General features: G+C 40.7%; 1 protein-coding gene across 5 annotated transcripts in view; it reads right to left on the reverse strand.

Moving 5' to 3' along the window:
• LOC125920136 (cationic amino acid transporter 3-like) overlaps positions 1-11317 on the reverse strand; it is a 52453-nt gene extending 41136 nt beyond the window's left edge. For 3 of the 5 annotated variants that reach the window (XR_007456962.1, XR_007456963.1, XR_007456961.1), the window contains exons 1-2: positions 8526-11317; positions 8116-8169 (exon numbers count right to left, since the gene is read on the reverse strand). Coding sequence is in view for 1 of the 5 variants with exons in the window: in XM_049627135.1 (XP_049483092.1) it covers positions 8527-10311 (1785 nt within the window). In the remaining 4 variants the exon portion in view is untranslated. Of the gene's footprint in view, positions 1-4103; positions 4125-8115; positions 8170-8525 lie in introns of those variants that run through there. The other 2 variants (XR_007456964.1, XM_049627135.1) reach the window with 2 other exon arrangements.
• Positions 11318-19228: the final 7911 nt, after the last annotated feature.

The raw sequence follows: 19228 nt of genomic DNA on the forward strand, positions 1-19228 counted from the left end.
GGGGGAGTGTGTGGTGTCATGTTGCTTTTCAAGAGGACTTGATCTGTTAGCAAAGCAAGAGGAACAGGAGTTAGATATTCTAAGCCTCTAAACATGTTTCAGAAAGACAAGCATCATCTACACAGATCAAATTATCTAGGTAACTATTCACCTCTAGCACCTGGGGTTATTATGAATTCAAGCTCTCAGTTGCACTATGAGGGGTGTGGAATAAAGCAAAAAATGCAAATGCAGGCTCTGTCATCAGAGATGCCCTGACTGAAACACATCAGTGAGAATGAACAGAAGGAAGCTGAAAAGCATTAATGCTGTACAATTAGCCAAAGAAAGGCATCAGACAAGGTAAGGCTCTGGGGTACTTGGCTTGGGAAATGAGCAGGGTAGCTGGTCGTTCATATGTTGACAAACTGTCCTCTTGTTGGCCCAGAAGAGCTTCTGAGGAAATGCTGAAAAATGGGCCTCCTGAAGTGAAAATAAAATTTGGAACCACCTCTCAACCCCAACCCACCACCTCCATTTCACTATTCTACCATAATTTGGGTCACTTATGTTCTTAAGGATTTGAAAGAAAAGCAACCATATTACAAATGGGTTTATGATGTGCCTTTGAGCTCAACCTGCTCAGCCTGAGTCACTATGAGGTGCTCTGTAGGTGCCATGCATGGATCTCCTTGCTCAGCAGCCAGCAGATGAAAGAACCAGGTGAAAAATGAGGAAAGGAAAACTCTGAAAATGCCCATGCTCAGAGTCCTGGGGAACATGGGACTGTTTTCTGGTTCCACAAGGGAATTGGAGAGAAAAGGGATGTGCCAAACTGATAGAGGATGAAAACAAACTTTGAGAAGAACCTACCAACCATTAAAGTTGGAAACACTCCCAAGAAGATAGTGATGGCTGTCTTAAAAGGCCAGAAAAACAAAGAAACCAATAAAGGACTAAAGTCAAAGGCATGGAAGACACAGACCAAAAAATTGGAAAAAACCCAAAAAGTATAACTTTGGCTAGAGAAGGGGCTACACAACATAACACCAGCACAAAGTGCAAACGTTTCTACCAGGCACAAGCTGTGAAGTAGGCTTGCTTGACAACTGGGAGACATTTCTGACAGGATTGTGGTGTGTGTGTTTTCAGGGTGTGTCAGTGCTGAGAAGGGAGTTTGGAAAACCATTTCTTTGGGTCAGTCTGGAGGAAGATAGTGGAGAAAGGAAAGCTTGTAAATGTCATTCAGTTGTTTGAAACTCATTATGCTGATCCATCCAATGGGGAAGCACCAGATTGTATCCCCCACTGCAACCTATCCATATAGGTAAGCCCAGAAGTAAGGGCTCCAATAAGCTGGCTTCCTACCCTGGGATCCAGGGAAGGCTTCTGGCCCAATCAGCTTCTACCCCTACTCTCTGCCTCCACCTTCTGTAAGTAATGGTGAATCCAGCAGCTGCTCTTAAGTCAGCTTAGGCACAGAGTTTGATGATATTTTCTGACTTAGGGCAGCCTAATGGATTTCTTTTTCAAAATCCATTATCTGTGATCAAGTCATAGCACCCATGTAATCCTCAGGCTCCTCCCTGATCATCATAGCAATCCCCTGGCCTCCAATGATAATACAAGTGATCATATTGTGACGGGGGAGAATTTTTCCTATTATTTATGTCCTCATAGCTAGGTAGTTAAGGGCTTCTTTCTGAAGTTTGCCCCCAATGCCTACTACTATTTAAGAAGCATTTATTTTCTTCAAGGACATTTTTTTGAAGGGACATGGATCTCATAGAAGTAAAAAAAAAAAAAAATGCCATCTACAAATGAGTAAATTGAAAAGAGACCAAAGATTGATACAACCATTAATTATTTAAAATTATCTTTTGAGAAGACTCATAGATAAAATCATGAATGAAAGAGGAGAGAGCACAGCCAACGCCACAGAAATACGAATAATTTTAGGAGAATAGTATGAAAAATTATATGCCAACACACTGGACAATCTGAAATAAATGGACAAATTCTGAGACACACACACTACCAAAACTCAAGCAGGAAGAAATAGAGAATTTGAACAGGCCCATAACCAGCAAAGAAATTGAATACATTTTCAAAAATTTTCCAAAAAATAAGAGTCCTGGGTCAGATGTCTTCCCAGGGAATTCTACCATTTAAAGAAGAGTCAATATCTATTCTTCTCTAACTGTTCCAAAAAATAGAAATAGAAGGAAAGAGTCCAAACTCATCCTATGAAGCCAGCATTACCTTGATCCCAAAACCAGACAAAGGCCCCAGTAGAAAGGAGAATTAGACCTATATCCCTAATGTACCTGGATGCAAAAATTCTCAACAAGATACTAGCAAGTCAAATTCAACAGTACATTAAAAGAATTATTCACCAAGATCAAGTGGAATTTAGTCCTGGGCCACAGGACTGGTTTAGTATTTGCAAATCAATCAATGTGATATACCTCATTAATAAAATAAAGGATAGGAACCATATGATCCTGTCAATAGATGCAGAAAAAGCATTTGACAAAATTCAGCATTCTTTCATAATAAAAACCCTCAAGAAAGTCGGGATGGAAGGAACATACTTAAACATCATAAACGCCATTTATGAAAAGCCCACAGCAAATATCGCCCTCAATGGGGAAAAACTGAGAGCTTTCACCCTGAGATGAGGAACACGACAGGGATGTCTACTCTCACCGCTGTTGTTTAACATAGTGTTGGGAAGTTCTAGCATCAGCAATCAGACAACAAAAGGAAATCAAAGGCATCAAAATTGGCAAAGATGAAGTTAAGCTTTCACTTTTTGCAGATGGCATGATACTATACATGGAAAACCCGATAGACTCCACCAAAAGTCTGCTAGAACTGATACATGAATTCAGCAAAATCGCAGGATACAAAATTAATGTACAGAAATCAGTTGCATTCTTATACACTAATAATGAAGCAACAGAAAGACAAATAAAGAAACTGATCCCGTTCACAATTGCACCAAGAATCATAAAATACCTAGGAATAAACCTAACCAGAGATGTAAAAGATCTGTATGCTGAAAACTATAGAAAGCTTATGAAAGAAATCGAAGAAGGCACAAAGAAATAGAAAAACATTCCATGCTCATGAATTGGAAGAAAAAATATTGTTAAAATGTCAATACTACCCAAAGCAATCTATACATTCAACTTAATCCCAATCACAGCATTCTTGTCAGAGCTAGAACAATCCTAAAAAATTCATGAAACCAGAAAAGACCCCAAATAGACAAAGTAATTTTGAAAAAGCAAAGCAAAGCTGGAGGCATCACAATTCTAGGCTTTAAGCTGTATTACAAAGCTGTAATTATCAAGACAGTATGGTACTGGCATGAAAACAGACACATAGATCAATGGAACAGAATAGAGAACCCAGAAATGGATCCACAAATGTATGGCCAACTAATCTTTCTTATATGGCAGGAAAGACTATCCAATGGAAAAAGTGAATCTCTTCAGCAAATGCTGCTGGGAGAACTGGACAGCGACATGCAGAAGAATGAAACTTGACCACTTTCTTACACCACACACAAATATAAATTCAAAATAGAAAAAAACCTAACTGTGAAACAGAAACCATCAAAATTCTAGAGGAGAAAACAAGCAACAACCTCTTTGACCTTGGTCACAGCAACTTTTTAAAAATTTTTTAAAATTTACATCTAAATTAGTTAGCATATAGTGCAACAATGATTTCAGGAGTAGATTCCTTAGTGCCCCTTACCCATTTATCCCATCCCCCCTCCCACAACCCCTTCCATAACCTTCAGTTTGTTCTCCATATTTATAAGTCTCTTCTGTTTTGTCACCCTCCCTGTTTTTTTATATTTTTGTTTCCCTTCCCTTATGTTCATCTGTTTTGTTTCTTCAAGTCCTCATATGAGTGAAGTCATGATTTTTGTCTTTCTCTGACTAATTTCACTTAGCATAACACCCTCCAGTTCCATCCACATAATTGCAAATGGCAAGATTTCATTCTTTTTGATTGCTGACTACTACTCCATTGTGTGTGTGTGTGTGTGTGTGTGTATACATACATATACAACATCTTCTTTATCCATTCATCCATCGATGGTGGGAATGCAAGCTGGTGCAGCCACTCTGAAAAACAGTATGGAGGTTCCTCAAAAAACTAAAAATAGAACTACCTACGACCCAGCATTTGCACTACTAGGCATGTATCCAAGGGATACAAGTGTGCTGTTTCGAAGGGACACATGCACCCCTGTGTTTATAGCAGCACTATCAACAATAGCCAAAGTATGGTCACAGCAACTTCTTAGTAAACATGTCTCAGGAGGCAAGGGAAACAAAAGCAAAAATGAAATATTGGGACCTCATCAAGATAAAAAGCTCTGCACAGCAAAGGAAACAATCAACAAAACTAAAAGGCAACCAATAGAATGGGAGAAGATATTTTCAAATGACATATGGAATAAATATCAGTTAGTATATTTATCAGTTAGTATCCAAAATCTATAAAGAACTTATCAACATCAACACCCAGAAAACAAATAATCCACTGAAGAAATGGGCAAAAGACATGAATAGACACTTTTCCAAAGAAGACATTCGGATGGCTAACAGACACATGAAAATATACTCAACACCATTCATCATTAGGGAAATACAAATCAAAACCACACTTAAATACCACCTCACACCTGTCAGAATAGCTAAAATTAAAAACCCAGGAAACAACAGATGTTGGTGAGGATGAGGAGAAAGGGGAACCCTTTTGAACTGTTGGTGAGAATGGAAACTGGTACAGATACTCTGGACAACGGTATGCCATTACCTCAAAAAATTAAAAATAGAACTACCCTATGATCCAGCAATTGGACTACTAAGTATTTATCCAAAGGACATAAAAATGCTGAATTCGAAGGGGCACATGCAGCCCAGTGTTTATAGTAGCACCATCAACAATAGTCAAATTATGGAAAGAGCCCAAATGTCCATCAATTGATGAATAAAGAAAATGTGGACACATGTTCCACATATGAAATATGTTCCATTCCATATATATGTGTAGACACACACACACACACACACACATTTATATGGAATACTACTACTCATGAATCATAAAGAATGAAATTTTGCCATTTGCAACAACATGGATGGAACTAGAGTGTATTGTGCCAAGTGAAATAAGTCAAGCAGAGAAAGACAAATATCATATGAGAACAAACTGGAGGTTGCTAGAGGGGAGGTTTGTGTGGGGATGAGCTAAATGGGTGATGGACATTAAAGAGGGCACTTGGGATGAGCACTGGGTGTTGCATGTAAGTGATGAATCACTGGGTTCTACTCCTCAAACCAATACTACGATGTTAACTAACTTGAATTTAAATAAATACAAATAAGATAATCTTTTTAGATGTACTATTTGTAGGAGGAAAAGGCTCTATATTTCTACTGAGAAGTTAAGAGGGAATCACTAACATTCACAAAGTTTATTTAGAGAATTTTTATACCCATTACTTCAACCAATCTTCACAAACATCTCATATGGGGATGGGAAAAGTAGGCATTAGTATTATGATGCTCATATTTTTAAAACTACAAGTGAATAAATGGAAGCCAAAAAATGATATTACTTTAACTAAGGCTAGGCATTGGGAAGAATCTGTAGGGATTGTGAAATATTGTGAAGTGATTCTCTATGATTTCCCCACTGTGAAAGCATTCATGATGGTATTTTAATCTCAGTGTTTCATGAAATGAAGTGAATGTTCAGAGGGTGCCATATTTCCCTTGCTTCATTTTACATGTATGTGGAGGAGTTTAAACTGGAGCCTTGGTGTTCAATGTGAGGTCCCTGGAGCAGCAGCAGCAGCAGCATCTCCTGAAAACTTGTTAGAAGAACAAATTCTGGGTCCCACCCAGATGTACTGAATTCCAAATGCTGGGGTCAGAGCCCAACAATGTGTATTTTCAGAAGCCCTCCAGGTGAGGTGACATCCATTGAAGTTTGAGCCTCATTGAACAGAGTACTATTCCTGGCTTCTCTCTGCTTCCTTCTCTCTCTGTGTCTATCAGTCAAAGAGACGGTACTGAGCATGCCTAGCTAAGCTTCTTACAGGTTTTTTTTTTTTTTTTGGTGGTTTCCTTTTTTTCATCTGGATCCAACATGCTCACAGGACAAATGCACTCCAATTTGCTCATACACAATAAAATCTAATAAAAACAGGCTCTCTCTTGTGGTAGGAGGTAGGGTGTGCTCAGCAGTGCTTGTGATGAAGAGTAAGACTATCTAACTTAGTGATGCCAGATTAACAAGCCAATTAGGCTGAGGCTAATGGTTTAATCATTTGTCTCTATGTCTTGAATATCATAGGAGAGGGAAATGTGGTGTTATTTATTGTACCTCTACAACTCCAACAATAGGTTGTAGTAAAAAGTGGGCAGAATGCAGGTTCAGATCACTTGTAGTAGAGACCAAATTGAGAGAAAAACAAGACAGAAGAACAAGACAATATCCTACAATTTTTTAACTAAAGGGAACTTTAGAAATTATCAGTTGTGAACTCTCATGTTACAGACAAATAAACAGAGCACTGAGGGAACTGAGGGGCTTGCTGAAGATCACAGTGCTAGTTAGTGGTGGAAACAAGACTAGAACCAAGGACACTTGGCTCTCAGCTGTGCACTTTCTGAACTAGTGGACCAAAGCATACAATAGTAGAGAAACTTTAAAGTACATGAATGCATACATGACCAAGTAGAAGAAGCAACCCCAGGGATTTGTAGCATGGGCAGTGGGTTCAAAGCCAAAGTACTTTGTGATCAGAGGAAAGATCTGGCTTCAATCTACCTGTGTATGTTCTGTTGCCCATCCTCCTTCCTACTCCCCCCCACCCCCACAGCCAAGCGTCAAGCTACACAACCTGCTCAGTGTGCTCTGACCACTTCTTCGTTTTCCTACTGTTCTCTCTGCCTACAGTCTCTCCCTGCTGCCCATGTGTGGCAAAATCCTATTGTCCATGGAGAGAGCTAATCCAAATGTCATTCCTCTACAGTCTTCTCTGATTTCACCACCAACTGTCATCACTGTGGCAGCCACAAATGGTCATTCTCCACTCTGAATTTCTAAGACACCTCATTTGTATTTACTTATTATGACAACACTTTTTACTTTTTGTTACAGTTGTGCTTTACCTCTTGTATTAGAATATAAGCCCCTTAAGGGCAGAGGCCATATTTCATCTTTTCTTTTGTCTTTTTCTAATTTTATTTTTTATTGAAGTATAATTAACACATAGTGTCATTATATTACTCTCAGGTGTAGAATAAAATGATTTAACAATTCCATACATTTTTCAGTGCTCAACAAGTTAAGTGTACTCGGAATTCCCTGTGTCTATTTTACCCATCCTCCCACCCATTTCCCTTTTGATAACTACCTGTTTGTTCCTTGTATTTAAGAGTCTGTTTTTTTTTGTTTGTCTGTTTGTTTGTTTTATTAAATTCTACATGTGAGTGAAATCATATAGTATTTGTCTTTGACTGACTTATTTCACTTAGCATTACATCTTCTAGTTCCATCAATGTTGTTATAAATTGCAAGGTTTCTTTTGTTTTTTTTCCAATGGTTGATTAATATTCATATATATATGTATATGTATATATATATAATCTCCTTTATCCCTTCATCTACTGATGGACACTTGGGTTGCTTCCATATCTTGGTTATTGTATATAGTGCTGCTATAAACATAAGGATGCGTAAATCTTTTGGACTTAGTGTAAATAAGAAACTTTTCCATAGCAAAGAAGCCATCAGCAAAACAAAAAGGCAACCTACTGAATGGGAGAAGATATTTGCAAATGATATATCCAATAAGGGGTTAATGCGAAATATACAATGAACTGACATAACTCAACACCAAAAAAAATTCATTCAAAACATGGGCAGACACCAACACACATGAAAAGATACTCAGCATCATGAATCATAAGGGAAATGCAAATTAAAACTGCAATGATATATTACTTTACACATGTCAGAATGGCTAAAATAAAAAAAAAAAAGACAAGAAATAACAAGTATTGGCAAAGATATGGAGAAAAGGGAACCTTCATATACCGTTGGTGGGAATATAAATTGGTGCAGCCACTTTGAAAAACAGTATGGAGGTTTCTAAAAAAAATTAAAAATGTAATTATTATATAATTCAGTAATTCCCTGACTGGGTATTTACCCAAAGGAAACAAAAACACTTTTTCCAGTTTCTTTTAATATTTTTTAAAGCCAATATGCAGCAACAGACGTAACTGAAAAGTAGATAAGGGGGGAAAAAAAGAAGGAGCAAAGACACATCCTTGACTCACAATAAATTATTCCCCCACCAATATCCCATAGGAGACCTCATTTCCATCTGCTAAAGAGTACTCAAAATTATTGTGTAGGGGGACCAGACTGCATTCAGGTATGATGATGTCAAACTAAATATGTATGGGCACTGATGAGTTCAAGGTCCACAGTTTTGGCCATACCTTAAGTGGAGTTGGCCATTCCAACTCCCTCCACACTGTGCTTGATCCCATAGCTGAAATAGATAGCAAGCCCAATAAGCATGGAGACACCAAATCTGGCCCAGGTGCCAGCTGTCATCTGCATCATAAGGTAAACATTCATGAAGATGCTCAGTAGTGGGACAAGAGGCAGGGCAGGGACCTTAAAGTAAAGGGGACTGGAGCTCTGAGGCTGTCTCCAGATGACCCCAGTGATCCCAGTGATGAGCATCAGGAGTACCATAAACACTGAAATCCACACTGGGTCTCCAGAAAGCAGGACTGGCCACTGGGCCAGCACCAGGCAAAGAAGAGTGAGCAGCAGAGCAAGCAGTGAGGAGCAAACATAGACAACCCGGCCAGAGAGTGGAGTAGGGGTGGAGCTGCCTGGAAAAAGTAGTCCCTGTAGAGTTAGCCTCTCTGCTGCAGGTCCATTCTCCCCCTGCTCCTCTGCTTCATTTTCCTCATTCCTCCTCTGAGGCTGGTACCTGAGGATGAGAACACAAAGAGCCACCAGGGAGTAAGCTAGCAGGGACCCAAGTGACCTGAAGTTCACAAGATCAGTGAGTCCAAAGAAGACTGCCATGACTGGTGCAGTAATGCCAAAGATCACAGTGGCCACGATGGGAGCATATGTGCCAGTTTCTATCCTGGCAAGAACCGGGAACAATAGGCCATCCCTTGCCATCTTGTGTATCAACTGACGTATGGGTAACATAGAGCCCAAGAGGCTAGATGAAAGACTACAGAGGAATCCAAAAGCTACAACGTAGTAGGCAGGAGCCCAGCCAATATGGAGAAATGCCTCAGGCAAGATGCTCCCAGGTTGAAGCTTGTAGTAGGGCACCATAAGCGTAAGTGCTGAAGAGACACCAAAATATACCAGAAGGCAGATGAACAGTGAAATCACAATGCCCATGGGGACTGAATGCTGGGGATTCTGGGCTTCTTCAACTCTTTCAAAAATATTGTGGAAACCAATAAATGTATAGAAACAGGTAGCTGCTCCATGGAGAATCCCCTCGAAGCCAAAGGGCACAAATCCTCCAGAGCCCAGGGGGCTCAAGCTAGAGGTGTCGTTGAGTCCAGCCATTATGTAGTCATCTTCTGTGAGCATCCAGTTGTGCAGATCCCCCTTAATGAATCCAGAGATGATGACAAAACCAAGAACCAAAAGTTTCATCAATGTGATCACTTTGGTAATCAGGAAAAACCGACTATGGTTCAGAGTCTGCAATTCCATGAGCAACAACACAAGGCCCACAACAAAGAAGACTAGATATTCTGCAAGGACTTGGGGAACATACAGCAAGATGCTCTCACGCAGGGTCTGAGAGATCTGGTTCCCAAGCAGATTGGCAAAAGCTAAAATCCAAGCCCGGGTTACATTGGCTGTATCAGCCACAAGGGAGAAGATGAGGTTCCAGCCAGTGATAAAAGCCCAGAGTTCACCTATAGTGACATAAGTGTAGAGATATGAAGAGCCAGAGAGGGGAACTCGGGCAGTAATCTCAGCATAGCACAGCCCAGACAACACAGAAGATAGGCCGGCCACCAAAAAGCAGATCACGATGGATGGTCCTGCTTGATTGCTGACCACCTCACCAGCCAGGACATACACACCTACACCTACTGTGCGGCCTACACCCAGGGCCACTAAATCCAGAGTGCTCAGTCTTCTCTGTGGGTCATCCTCAGGCACTGGTTCCTTGAGCGGAGGTCTATGTACCAGCTTTTGACCAAATCTGCGAAGTGCCTGACGCAGCATCTAGCTGGAATTGAAGAGGATTCCAGGATCAAAAAGCTATCGCAAGCCCAGGAAGCATAGAATCTGGGATTTGGTTCGGTGAGCCGGAGTTAAGCCAAGTTGGGTTGATGCCGCCAAGTTCTGTTGCTCTCAAGGCTTTAAAGCTATTGCTTCGTATTTCATCTGGTATGTGTTATCCCTCTATAATGCCTAAAGAAACAATAAATATTTACTGAACAATGATGTTCAACCAACCACAGAAAACTCAGAAGTCCCATGTCACTTTTTGCAGCCCAAGAATCACAGAAACTGACACCAAAAGATGTCATAGAAAAATCAATCTTGCTTTTCCCCCCAGAAAAAGTGAAAAATACTTCCTAATATTCTCCTATTTTACACACCACATAACATAATCCCATTTGGGTTAATCTAATTCATGTAGCTTCATATACTAATTAAACTATAAGACACAATGCAGCATAAATATATTATGGAATAATTCACACATGGGATATTTACATGGTGCTTGAGCATGAGTTATGACCCATTAATTCATGGAGTAGAAGGCCTCACTACAGTTATAGGACTATTTCTAACTATCATCTGGGTTTAAAATACAAATAGTGTTCCCCGGGTCTCAAAACCCTTACCTCCAAAATCAGTTAGCCAAGGTCAGATGTCACTTTGGCTCCCTTTACCCTCATTCTGAATCATTCATTTAGCTGTGCTGATGTCACAGAATGTACAGTCCAACCCTTCACTCTTAGCTTCCTATGCCCACAGATGTAATGTGAAAAGAGAGGAAGAGGAAGGAATGGTCAGGGACTGCAAGAACTACCTTCAAGAACTATAAGAACAAGCTGCAGGGTAAGGAAACACTGGAGAAATGAATGCAACATCCAACCAAGAATCCATTACTAAGAACAGAGGAGAGCCAGAAAGGCCATAGTATGAATTCTGGAATTCAGTAAACCTCACCCAAAGCTCCCAGATAAAAATTAACTACAGTTTTACATCCTCAGTTATGAGAGTGTGATGAGTAGGGAGGAAAGAAGTAAGTTACTTAGCTCAGTAGCTCACAACCAAAACAATTCCTTCTGTCTCCTCTCTCTGGATTTCAGAAGAGAAGGTGAGCTCGCTTCTGCAGACAGTCTCCTTGCTGGCCACAGTGTGCTCTGTAAACACCTCGCCGTCTGTGATGTCAGCTGATAGCCGCCTGGAAAATCTGCCCTGTTCTGTAAACTTGTATGAAAACACTCACTTGTAACTGTCTATTGATTTTTCACAAGGAGTTATTTTAACGTTCTCAAATCATTGTCTGAATATGTTTTCTTAATGAAGAAAACTTTCTAGTAGCTCCCCCTTTCTCCTCCTCTACTGCTACTATTCAAATGGGCCCCTCTTCAAGGGGAGTGAGGCTTTAAATGAAGAATTCACAGCAATGCCCCAGAAATGAGTAGTGGAGAACAGAAAAGACAAAGTCATGCAGATTTCACTCTCCTCTCTACTCTGGCTTTGGTTTTGAGAGAATTTTAGAAAGTGTTGTAAGAAGTTCTAAAAAACAGAACAAGTCAAAATTGAAATATCTTCTCTATAGGTTATCAAAAGACATCCTTATGTTGTGGTTCTGACCTTCTGTCTACAAATCCATCTAGACTTCTTATTTGCCATCCGCCAGTTCCAATGTTATGATTTACCAACAACACGGGAGATAGATAAGGAGGGTCAATTCTTAACTCATGGAACTTTCTATACTATGAATGTGATTGATGTGTCCCTCACCCACCCCCAGTCTTCAAACCCTTCAGTGGTTCCCACTCTCCTTCCTTCATAATTCTTCCTTCCTTCATCACCTCACCTGTGCTGATTCCCCTATCCTCATCCCCTGCCCAGTTCCTGATCCAGCTGTGAAATTCCACACTCACCCTGTTCTCTTGCCTCTAATGCCCTCTTATCCCTCCCCTTAGTTAACCCCTACTTCTCTTTCAGTTCCCAGCTCAGATGTTGCTTCCCAAGGAAGCCTCCCCTGACCTTTGTGCTGCCCTTCCTATGTATGCCCTTCCTCATAACACCTGGGCTTCTCCCATATGCCATTTATGCTAATGTATCAAAATTCCAGTGGATGTATGTATCTAAATACACATATAGAACATGGACTGGAAGAGCATTTGTTAAATACACTAAAGCAAGTGCATCCAGTGAGGAGGGGAAATGAGAAAGAGCTCAGGATGAAAGGGGAAAATAAAATACCTTGAAAAGGGGCCTGACAGAAAGCTATGGTTCTAGGGGCGCCTGGGTGGCGCAGTCGGTTAAGCGTCCGACTTCAGCCAGGTCACGATCTCATGGTCCGTGAGTTCGAGCCCCGCGTCAGGTTCTGGGCTGATGGCTCGGAGCCTGGAGCCTGTTTCCGATTCTGTGTCTCCCTCTCTCTCTGCCCCTCCCCCGTTCATGCTTTGTCTCTCTCTGTCTCAAAAATAAATAAAAAACGTTGAAAAAAAAATAAAAAAAATAAAAATAAAAAAAAAAAGAAAGCTATGGTTCTAAAAGTTCATGACTGAGGGAGGGGTTGACTCTACTCAGTATACTTCAGGATCAACAAAGGAACTGCATGAGGTGATGTCATGAGAGGATCTGGTTCAGAGCCTGATAAATGACAGGCACTCAACAGATTTAAATTGAAGGAGAATCAGAATCCTATCATTGTCAGGACATGGAGAATACAGAGAAGGAATACCTGCTAGAAAGAGGGTGGAGAACAAGGGAAGATGGGGCACCCCACCTACTAGTTGTCTCTGAACCTATTTCCCTTTTCCCAGTTCCTCTTTCTCCTTCAGCTCCTTCAACTGTCTCTAGAGGCTTCTTACTGGGCACTAAGTATGCTTGTACCATGTTTCTCTGGGGAACCGTCCCCAGTCACCTGCCTCCCAACAAAGAAAAATATGTTTCCTAACATTTGTTCAATCACACACCCCTCTGAGGTTGGTCACCTCAAAATAATGTCATCAACATTCTGAAATCAATCCATGGACCCTGAGCAGGAATCCCAGAGGATGACCATCTAAATGGCAGGGTTGGAGATGGGTAATGAGTTTGATAATTTCTGTTTCATTCAACTATGTTGTGCAGGGTGGCCCTTGAGCTCTTCCCACTTTTACTGAAGATGAGGGACAGTGGATCTTTAGACAAAATATAAAGATATCAGAGAAGCAACCCAAAAGAACCAAATATCTGGGAATTAAAAAATCATGTTTTATGACTCCAACAGAAGCAGGCAGAACAAAGAGATGAACAAGCAAACTTGTAGAAGAGAAAGCCAACCCATGATTGGGAATACTGAGAGAGCTTACCACAAATTTAGCTTATAACAACACAGAGAAACTTTGTCCTCAAGCACAATTTCAGAAATGCCCTTTCTTTGTGCAGTATTCTGTGGTTATTCCAATGGTTTATATTCAGTCCGGACTTTCTGACCTACCTGTCAGAGCCCCACATTAATTCTTCCCCTATTCTCAGGCCCATCACCTCCTTCCTAACTCAGGTCCTTGCATTCTGACTTAACCTTCCTGGGATGATCCTTGGGCTTGGGTAAGTTATCTACCCTGCCAGAAATACCCTCCTCACTCCTTTCTTTCCAGTCTTGACCCTCTAGCCTTTTTCAACCTTATTCTACAACCTTCCCCCTTTCCACTTCTAGGAAGCCTTTCCTAAACCATCCCAACTGGTGCCTGGGTGGCTCAATTGATTGGGCATCCAACTTCAGCTCAGGTCATGAACTTGCGGTTTGTGAGTTTGAGTCCCCACAATGGGCTCTGTGCTGATGGCTCACAGCCTGGAGGCTGCTTCAGATTCTATATCTCCCTGTCTCTCTTGTACTCTGTCTCTCTCTATCTCTCTCTTAAATATAAATAAATAATAAGCAAAAGTTAGGGGCACCTGGGTGGCTCAGTTGGATAAGCGTCTGACTTCAGCTCAGGTCATAATCTGACAGTTCATGAGTTCGAGCCCCTCGTCGGGTTCTGTGCTGACTGCTCAGAGCCTGGAGCCTACTTTGGATTCTGTGTCTCCTTCTCTTTCTGCCCTTCCCCTGTTCATGCTCTCTCTCTCTCTCTCTCTCAAAAATAAAAAAAAAAGTAAACATTAAAAAAAAGTTAAATAAAAAGGAAAGAAAGAAAGAAAGAAAGAAAGAAAGAAAGAAAGAAAGAAAGAAAGAAATGTAGAGAGAGGCCAGGGAACATGAAGCCAGGTTTTATGAATTCCATAATGCCCCAGGGTTTCCCTTACTGCCGCTCCTCCTCCCTGTATTTCCTTTAGTCTCTGAGCTCCTTCCAAACTTCAAAATAAAAGTTCCATCCCAAGTCTCCCAGAACAACTCTTGTCAAGTTGAACAATCCACCCACAAAATTGCAGGCCATCTTGCTTTCCCAGCCAGCCCCACCCACCCACTCTCCTTTGTCCTGGAGATCATTGGGTTCACTCCTTTGTCTCTAGAAAGGTACTGCCCTCACTCTGGACCTTTCCTATTCAAAACGTTTTTCCAAGGCAGTAAGTTCCACTGGTCCCCATGATTGGATGTTAACACTTGATCAGGAAGTTGGCCCTGTGGCTCCTCCCAAATAGCCTCAAAGATAGTTTGGATACCAGTTGCCTTGCTAAAAGTTTGATAAAGACTTGAGAGGAAGGCTACTGAGGCTGTTAAATAATTATTTTTAAGCTCTCAAAGTTTCAGAGAAGTGGACTTTAAATGCAGCATCTACAGAGATTATTGAAATCCGTTTGTATCCAAGCACAGCTCCTTCCTGATCCCAAAGTATATAGATTCTCTCATCCTCTTTAAAATTTCCAGAAAATGAAAACTCTGGAGCCAATCAAACCAGTGGCTCCCAAACAAACAAGAATAAAATATTCTGGATAGCTGAGTTTCCCCAGAGTTTCTGGATTTCTAACTCAGCACCTCTGCAACTTGGGTAGGAGGCAGTCATAAACAAAAGAGTAGAGGCTTTGAGTGTAGGGCAAGAGTTTTAAGTAATAGGAAGTGTTGTGTACATGTACACAAACATGTCCAAAAGTGAAATAATTCCCAATACATATGAAAAGGTAAACAGTCAAAACCCATCATGACACTGGTGCTGAGTCTCATGCCCAAGGGTAGAAGAAATTGGTTAACAAATCCAAATGAAAATGGAGTTGTCCCATTTTCTCTTTCAGTTTGTGCCTTCTCTTGAAGTCTGTGTCCAATAATGGTCTTTCATTTATTCAAATATATTGGCCCCATTTATTCATAAAGCAAAGAGAAACACAAACATTTCTTCACTCAAGTTGCTTAAGTTCCTGCAGTAGGAAGCAAACAATAAAAAAGTAATATGAATAGGTATTGTGTTGGCATTGCAATCAGTACTTCAGAGAAAAAGAAAGCAAGAAAGGGTTAGGATGTGCTCAGTAGGTGTTTTGATTTTAAAATGTGTGCTCCAATACAGCCTCGCCTTCACACTGTTGTGCAACCGTCACCACCATCCATGTCCAGAACTTGTTCGTCTTCCTCAGCTGAAACTGTACCCATAAAGAGTTAGTTCCCATTCTTCCTTCCCTGTAGCCCCTGGAAAACACCATTCTGCTTTCTTTCTCTATGATTTTGAGTACTCTAGATACCTCGTATAAGTAGAATCATACAATATTGTCATTTTTTGACCAGGTTATTTCACTTAGCATAATGTCTTCAAGATTCATCCAGCTTGTAACATACGTCGGAATGTCCTTCTCTTTAAAGATGAATAACATTCCATTGTGTGTATATCTCAATCTTGTTTATATATTCATCTACTGATGGGCATGTGCATTGCTTCACCTTTTGGCTGTTGTGAATAATGCTGTTATGAATACGGTTGTAGCTTTTTGAGTCCCTGCTTTCAATTCTATAGGATATATACACAAGAAGTGGGATTACTGGATCTTGTGGTAATTGGATATTTAATTTTCTGAGCAATCACCATACTGTTTTCCACAGTGGCTTCCCCATTATACATTCCCAACAGCAATGCACAAGCATCTTAATTTTTCCACATCCTTGCCAATAATTGTTATCTTCTAGTCTTCTTAAAGGTAGCCATCCTAATGGGTGTGAAATGGTGCCACTTGGCTATTTTTGAGGAATAATAAGGAGGTCGGTGGGGCCAGGAAAGAGTGAGTGAGTGGTAAGCAGTAGGGGATGAGGTCAGAGAGAAAGCAGGAAGCCAGATCCTTCATTGTAGGGTCTGACAGTCAGTTTGAGGACTTTAGCTGTTACTCTAGGTGTGATGGACACCCTAGAAAAAGTGATAGTTTTACATGTTGACTACCGATTTTCATGTTCTGTAAACTAAGTATTGGGTTCTGTAAGGAAAGTCCTCCTCTAGAGTTTGAAAACAAGGCATGGAGACAAGTTTTGTAGAGATCTCAATAGATGTCTAGTGTATCTGGTAATATGACAAGGACTGAACTAGCTGCATTCTTGCCTCTGCCTCCCTCTCTAGGTGTCAAAGCAGAGATGCCATACAGCCACCCATGGGATACACACACACACACACACACACACACTCCCACCCAGACCTTGCACAAGGAGAACACCCAGTTAGAGAAGAGGTCAGGAGTAGTAGGTGGGGGGGGGGGTGTTGCTAAGGATCAGAGCTTCTGTCTGATGGCGCATGAAGCATGCCTTTCCTTCCCGAGATGAAGCCTGAGGTACAAAGAGTTAATTTGCCACAGCCAAGAAAGTACCCCACAATTTATAGTCCAGTTTGGTGATGTCAGAGATCTGACATGAGAACTGAGGTCCAAGTCTCTTTCTCCACAACAAAGTGAAAGAACAAAGGGAGTAACCCAAGTCAGCTGAAATAAAGTGCAATATCTATGACATTTATATTTTTCTCCAGTGTCATCACCTTGACAAATGAACACATGCACAGCACAGAGTTTTATTACTTCCACTGCTTTACGTTATTTGGAAAATAGGTCACCTAGTGCTCTGGCATTAGGCAATATACATGATATTCAAACTGTAATAACTACATTGAGTCTAACCTGCAGAGGTGGGGAGTGGTACAATAGTCAAATGATTGGATTTATGTAAAAGAGGATTTCACTTGTTTCAGGAGGATGGGGAAGTATCCATGAAATGCCCTTATACTATAAGCTCCCAAAGAAAAGAATTTTCTCCATTTGCTACCATTTTTCCTGTACTGTCTGTAGATACCTACAATTATGGGCTCAGTGTACTTTGGGTTGAGTCTAAAGTGATAAATTGGATGGTCCTTCAAGTTGAAACCACAAAAAATTTCTAAGTGAGAAAGACTGGATTCAATCTATCAAAGATCAGATTTCAACTAAGTATATCTGAATACAAAGACAAATTCTAAATTACAAAATTCAAGCACCATAGTGATTGTTTGTAGAAAAGAACTCAAACAAAAGCAACATCTTTCTGGGGCGCCTGGGTGGCGTAGTTGGTTAAGCGTCCGACTTCAGCCAGGTCACGATCTCGCGGTCCGTGAGTTCGAGCCCCGCGTCAGGCTCTGGGCTGATGGCTCGGAGCCTGGAGCCTGTTTCCGATTCTGTGTCTCCTCTCTCTCTGCCCCTCCCCCGTTCATGCTCTGTCTCTCTCTGTCCCAAAAAAAAATAAAAAACGTTGAAAAAAAAAATTAAAAAAAAAAAAAAAAGCAACATCTTTCTACCCCCAAAATTATAAACACCACCACAATTATTCCCAAGTCATCATGTACTCATATACACACAGTGCAAGACAACGGTGGCAAATAGTGGATTTCCCTCAGTGGGAATTTACAATTAAGGGCATTTCGTGAACACTTCACCACCAGCCAAAATAAGTAAAAGATATATAACTAAGAACTAGGAAGGGTAATCCTATGTTATAAATGAATAGTCAAGGCAAGAGTATGTCAAGATACCAGATGGCTTCCTAGTTGATGAAAGGTAAGAGTTGTAAGAACCTCATTTTCCTTGCTGGCAAGACTATGAGTGTCTTCTGTGCGCCATGGGTCAGCCTGAGAAGGCCACATGGAAGAGGGGGAATTACCCTATTTTGGCATTGTATGTAACTGTTTCCCAGGACAACATCAATTCAAGCTACATCTTCAGGTTGGGCCATGATCCAATAAATAGAGACTCTTTTAGGTCTTCTTCCATGCCCCCCACCAAAAACACAAAATAAACTCCACCACACCTTGAACCAGTAAATCCAGTTTGCCAACTAAACAGATTCAGGTAAACATTTGCTACAGATACTAGTACAGGTCTAGATATTAACATATATTAATAATAATAATTAATTAATAAAAGATAATAATAATTCTCAGTCTTGGTCTGTGCAGAAAAGGAAAGGAGAGAGAAACTACTGCAGTAGTCATAAATGTATGACTTATTCCGTGGGGAAAGAGAAGTAAATGTCAGATAGCTTCCTTGAAAAGTTGTAAAGAGGGGCGCCTGGGTGGCTCAGTTGGTTAAGCGTCCGTCTTCAGCTCAGGTCATGATCTCACAGTCTGTGAGTTTGAGCCCCGAGTCAGGCTCTGTGCTGCCAGCTCAGAGACTGGAGCCTGTTTCAGATTCTGTGTCTCCCTCTCTCTGACCCTCCCCCATTCATGCTCTGTCTCTCCCTGTCTCAAAAATAAACATTAAAAAAAATTAAAAAAAAAAGAAAAGTTGTAAAGAAAGCTGAAGTAACCAAGCTCAAACTAAAGAAAATAAATATCCAAACTTATCTCCCTGGAGTCTTCTGAGAACAACCTCACTAAGCGATCACTTACTAGGCATCCTCCCACTTATGATTTTACTTTGTGCTGTATTCTATTTGCATGTTACTTGGAAGAAGATTTTGTCTCCCTTTCTAAAATAAAAACTCCTTATGGTAGAATGTGCTTCATGTTCTCTCAATGAGGCTAGAAACCCTAAT

The sequence above is a fragment of the Panthera uncia genome, chromosome B4 (genome assembly GCF_023721935.1).
Source record: "Panthera uncia isolate 11264 chromosome B4, Puncia_PCG_1.0, whole genome shotgun sequence".
Taxonomy (NCBI): domain Eukaryota; kingdom Metazoa; phylum Chordata; class Mammalia; order Carnivora; family Felidae; genus Panthera; species Panthera uncia.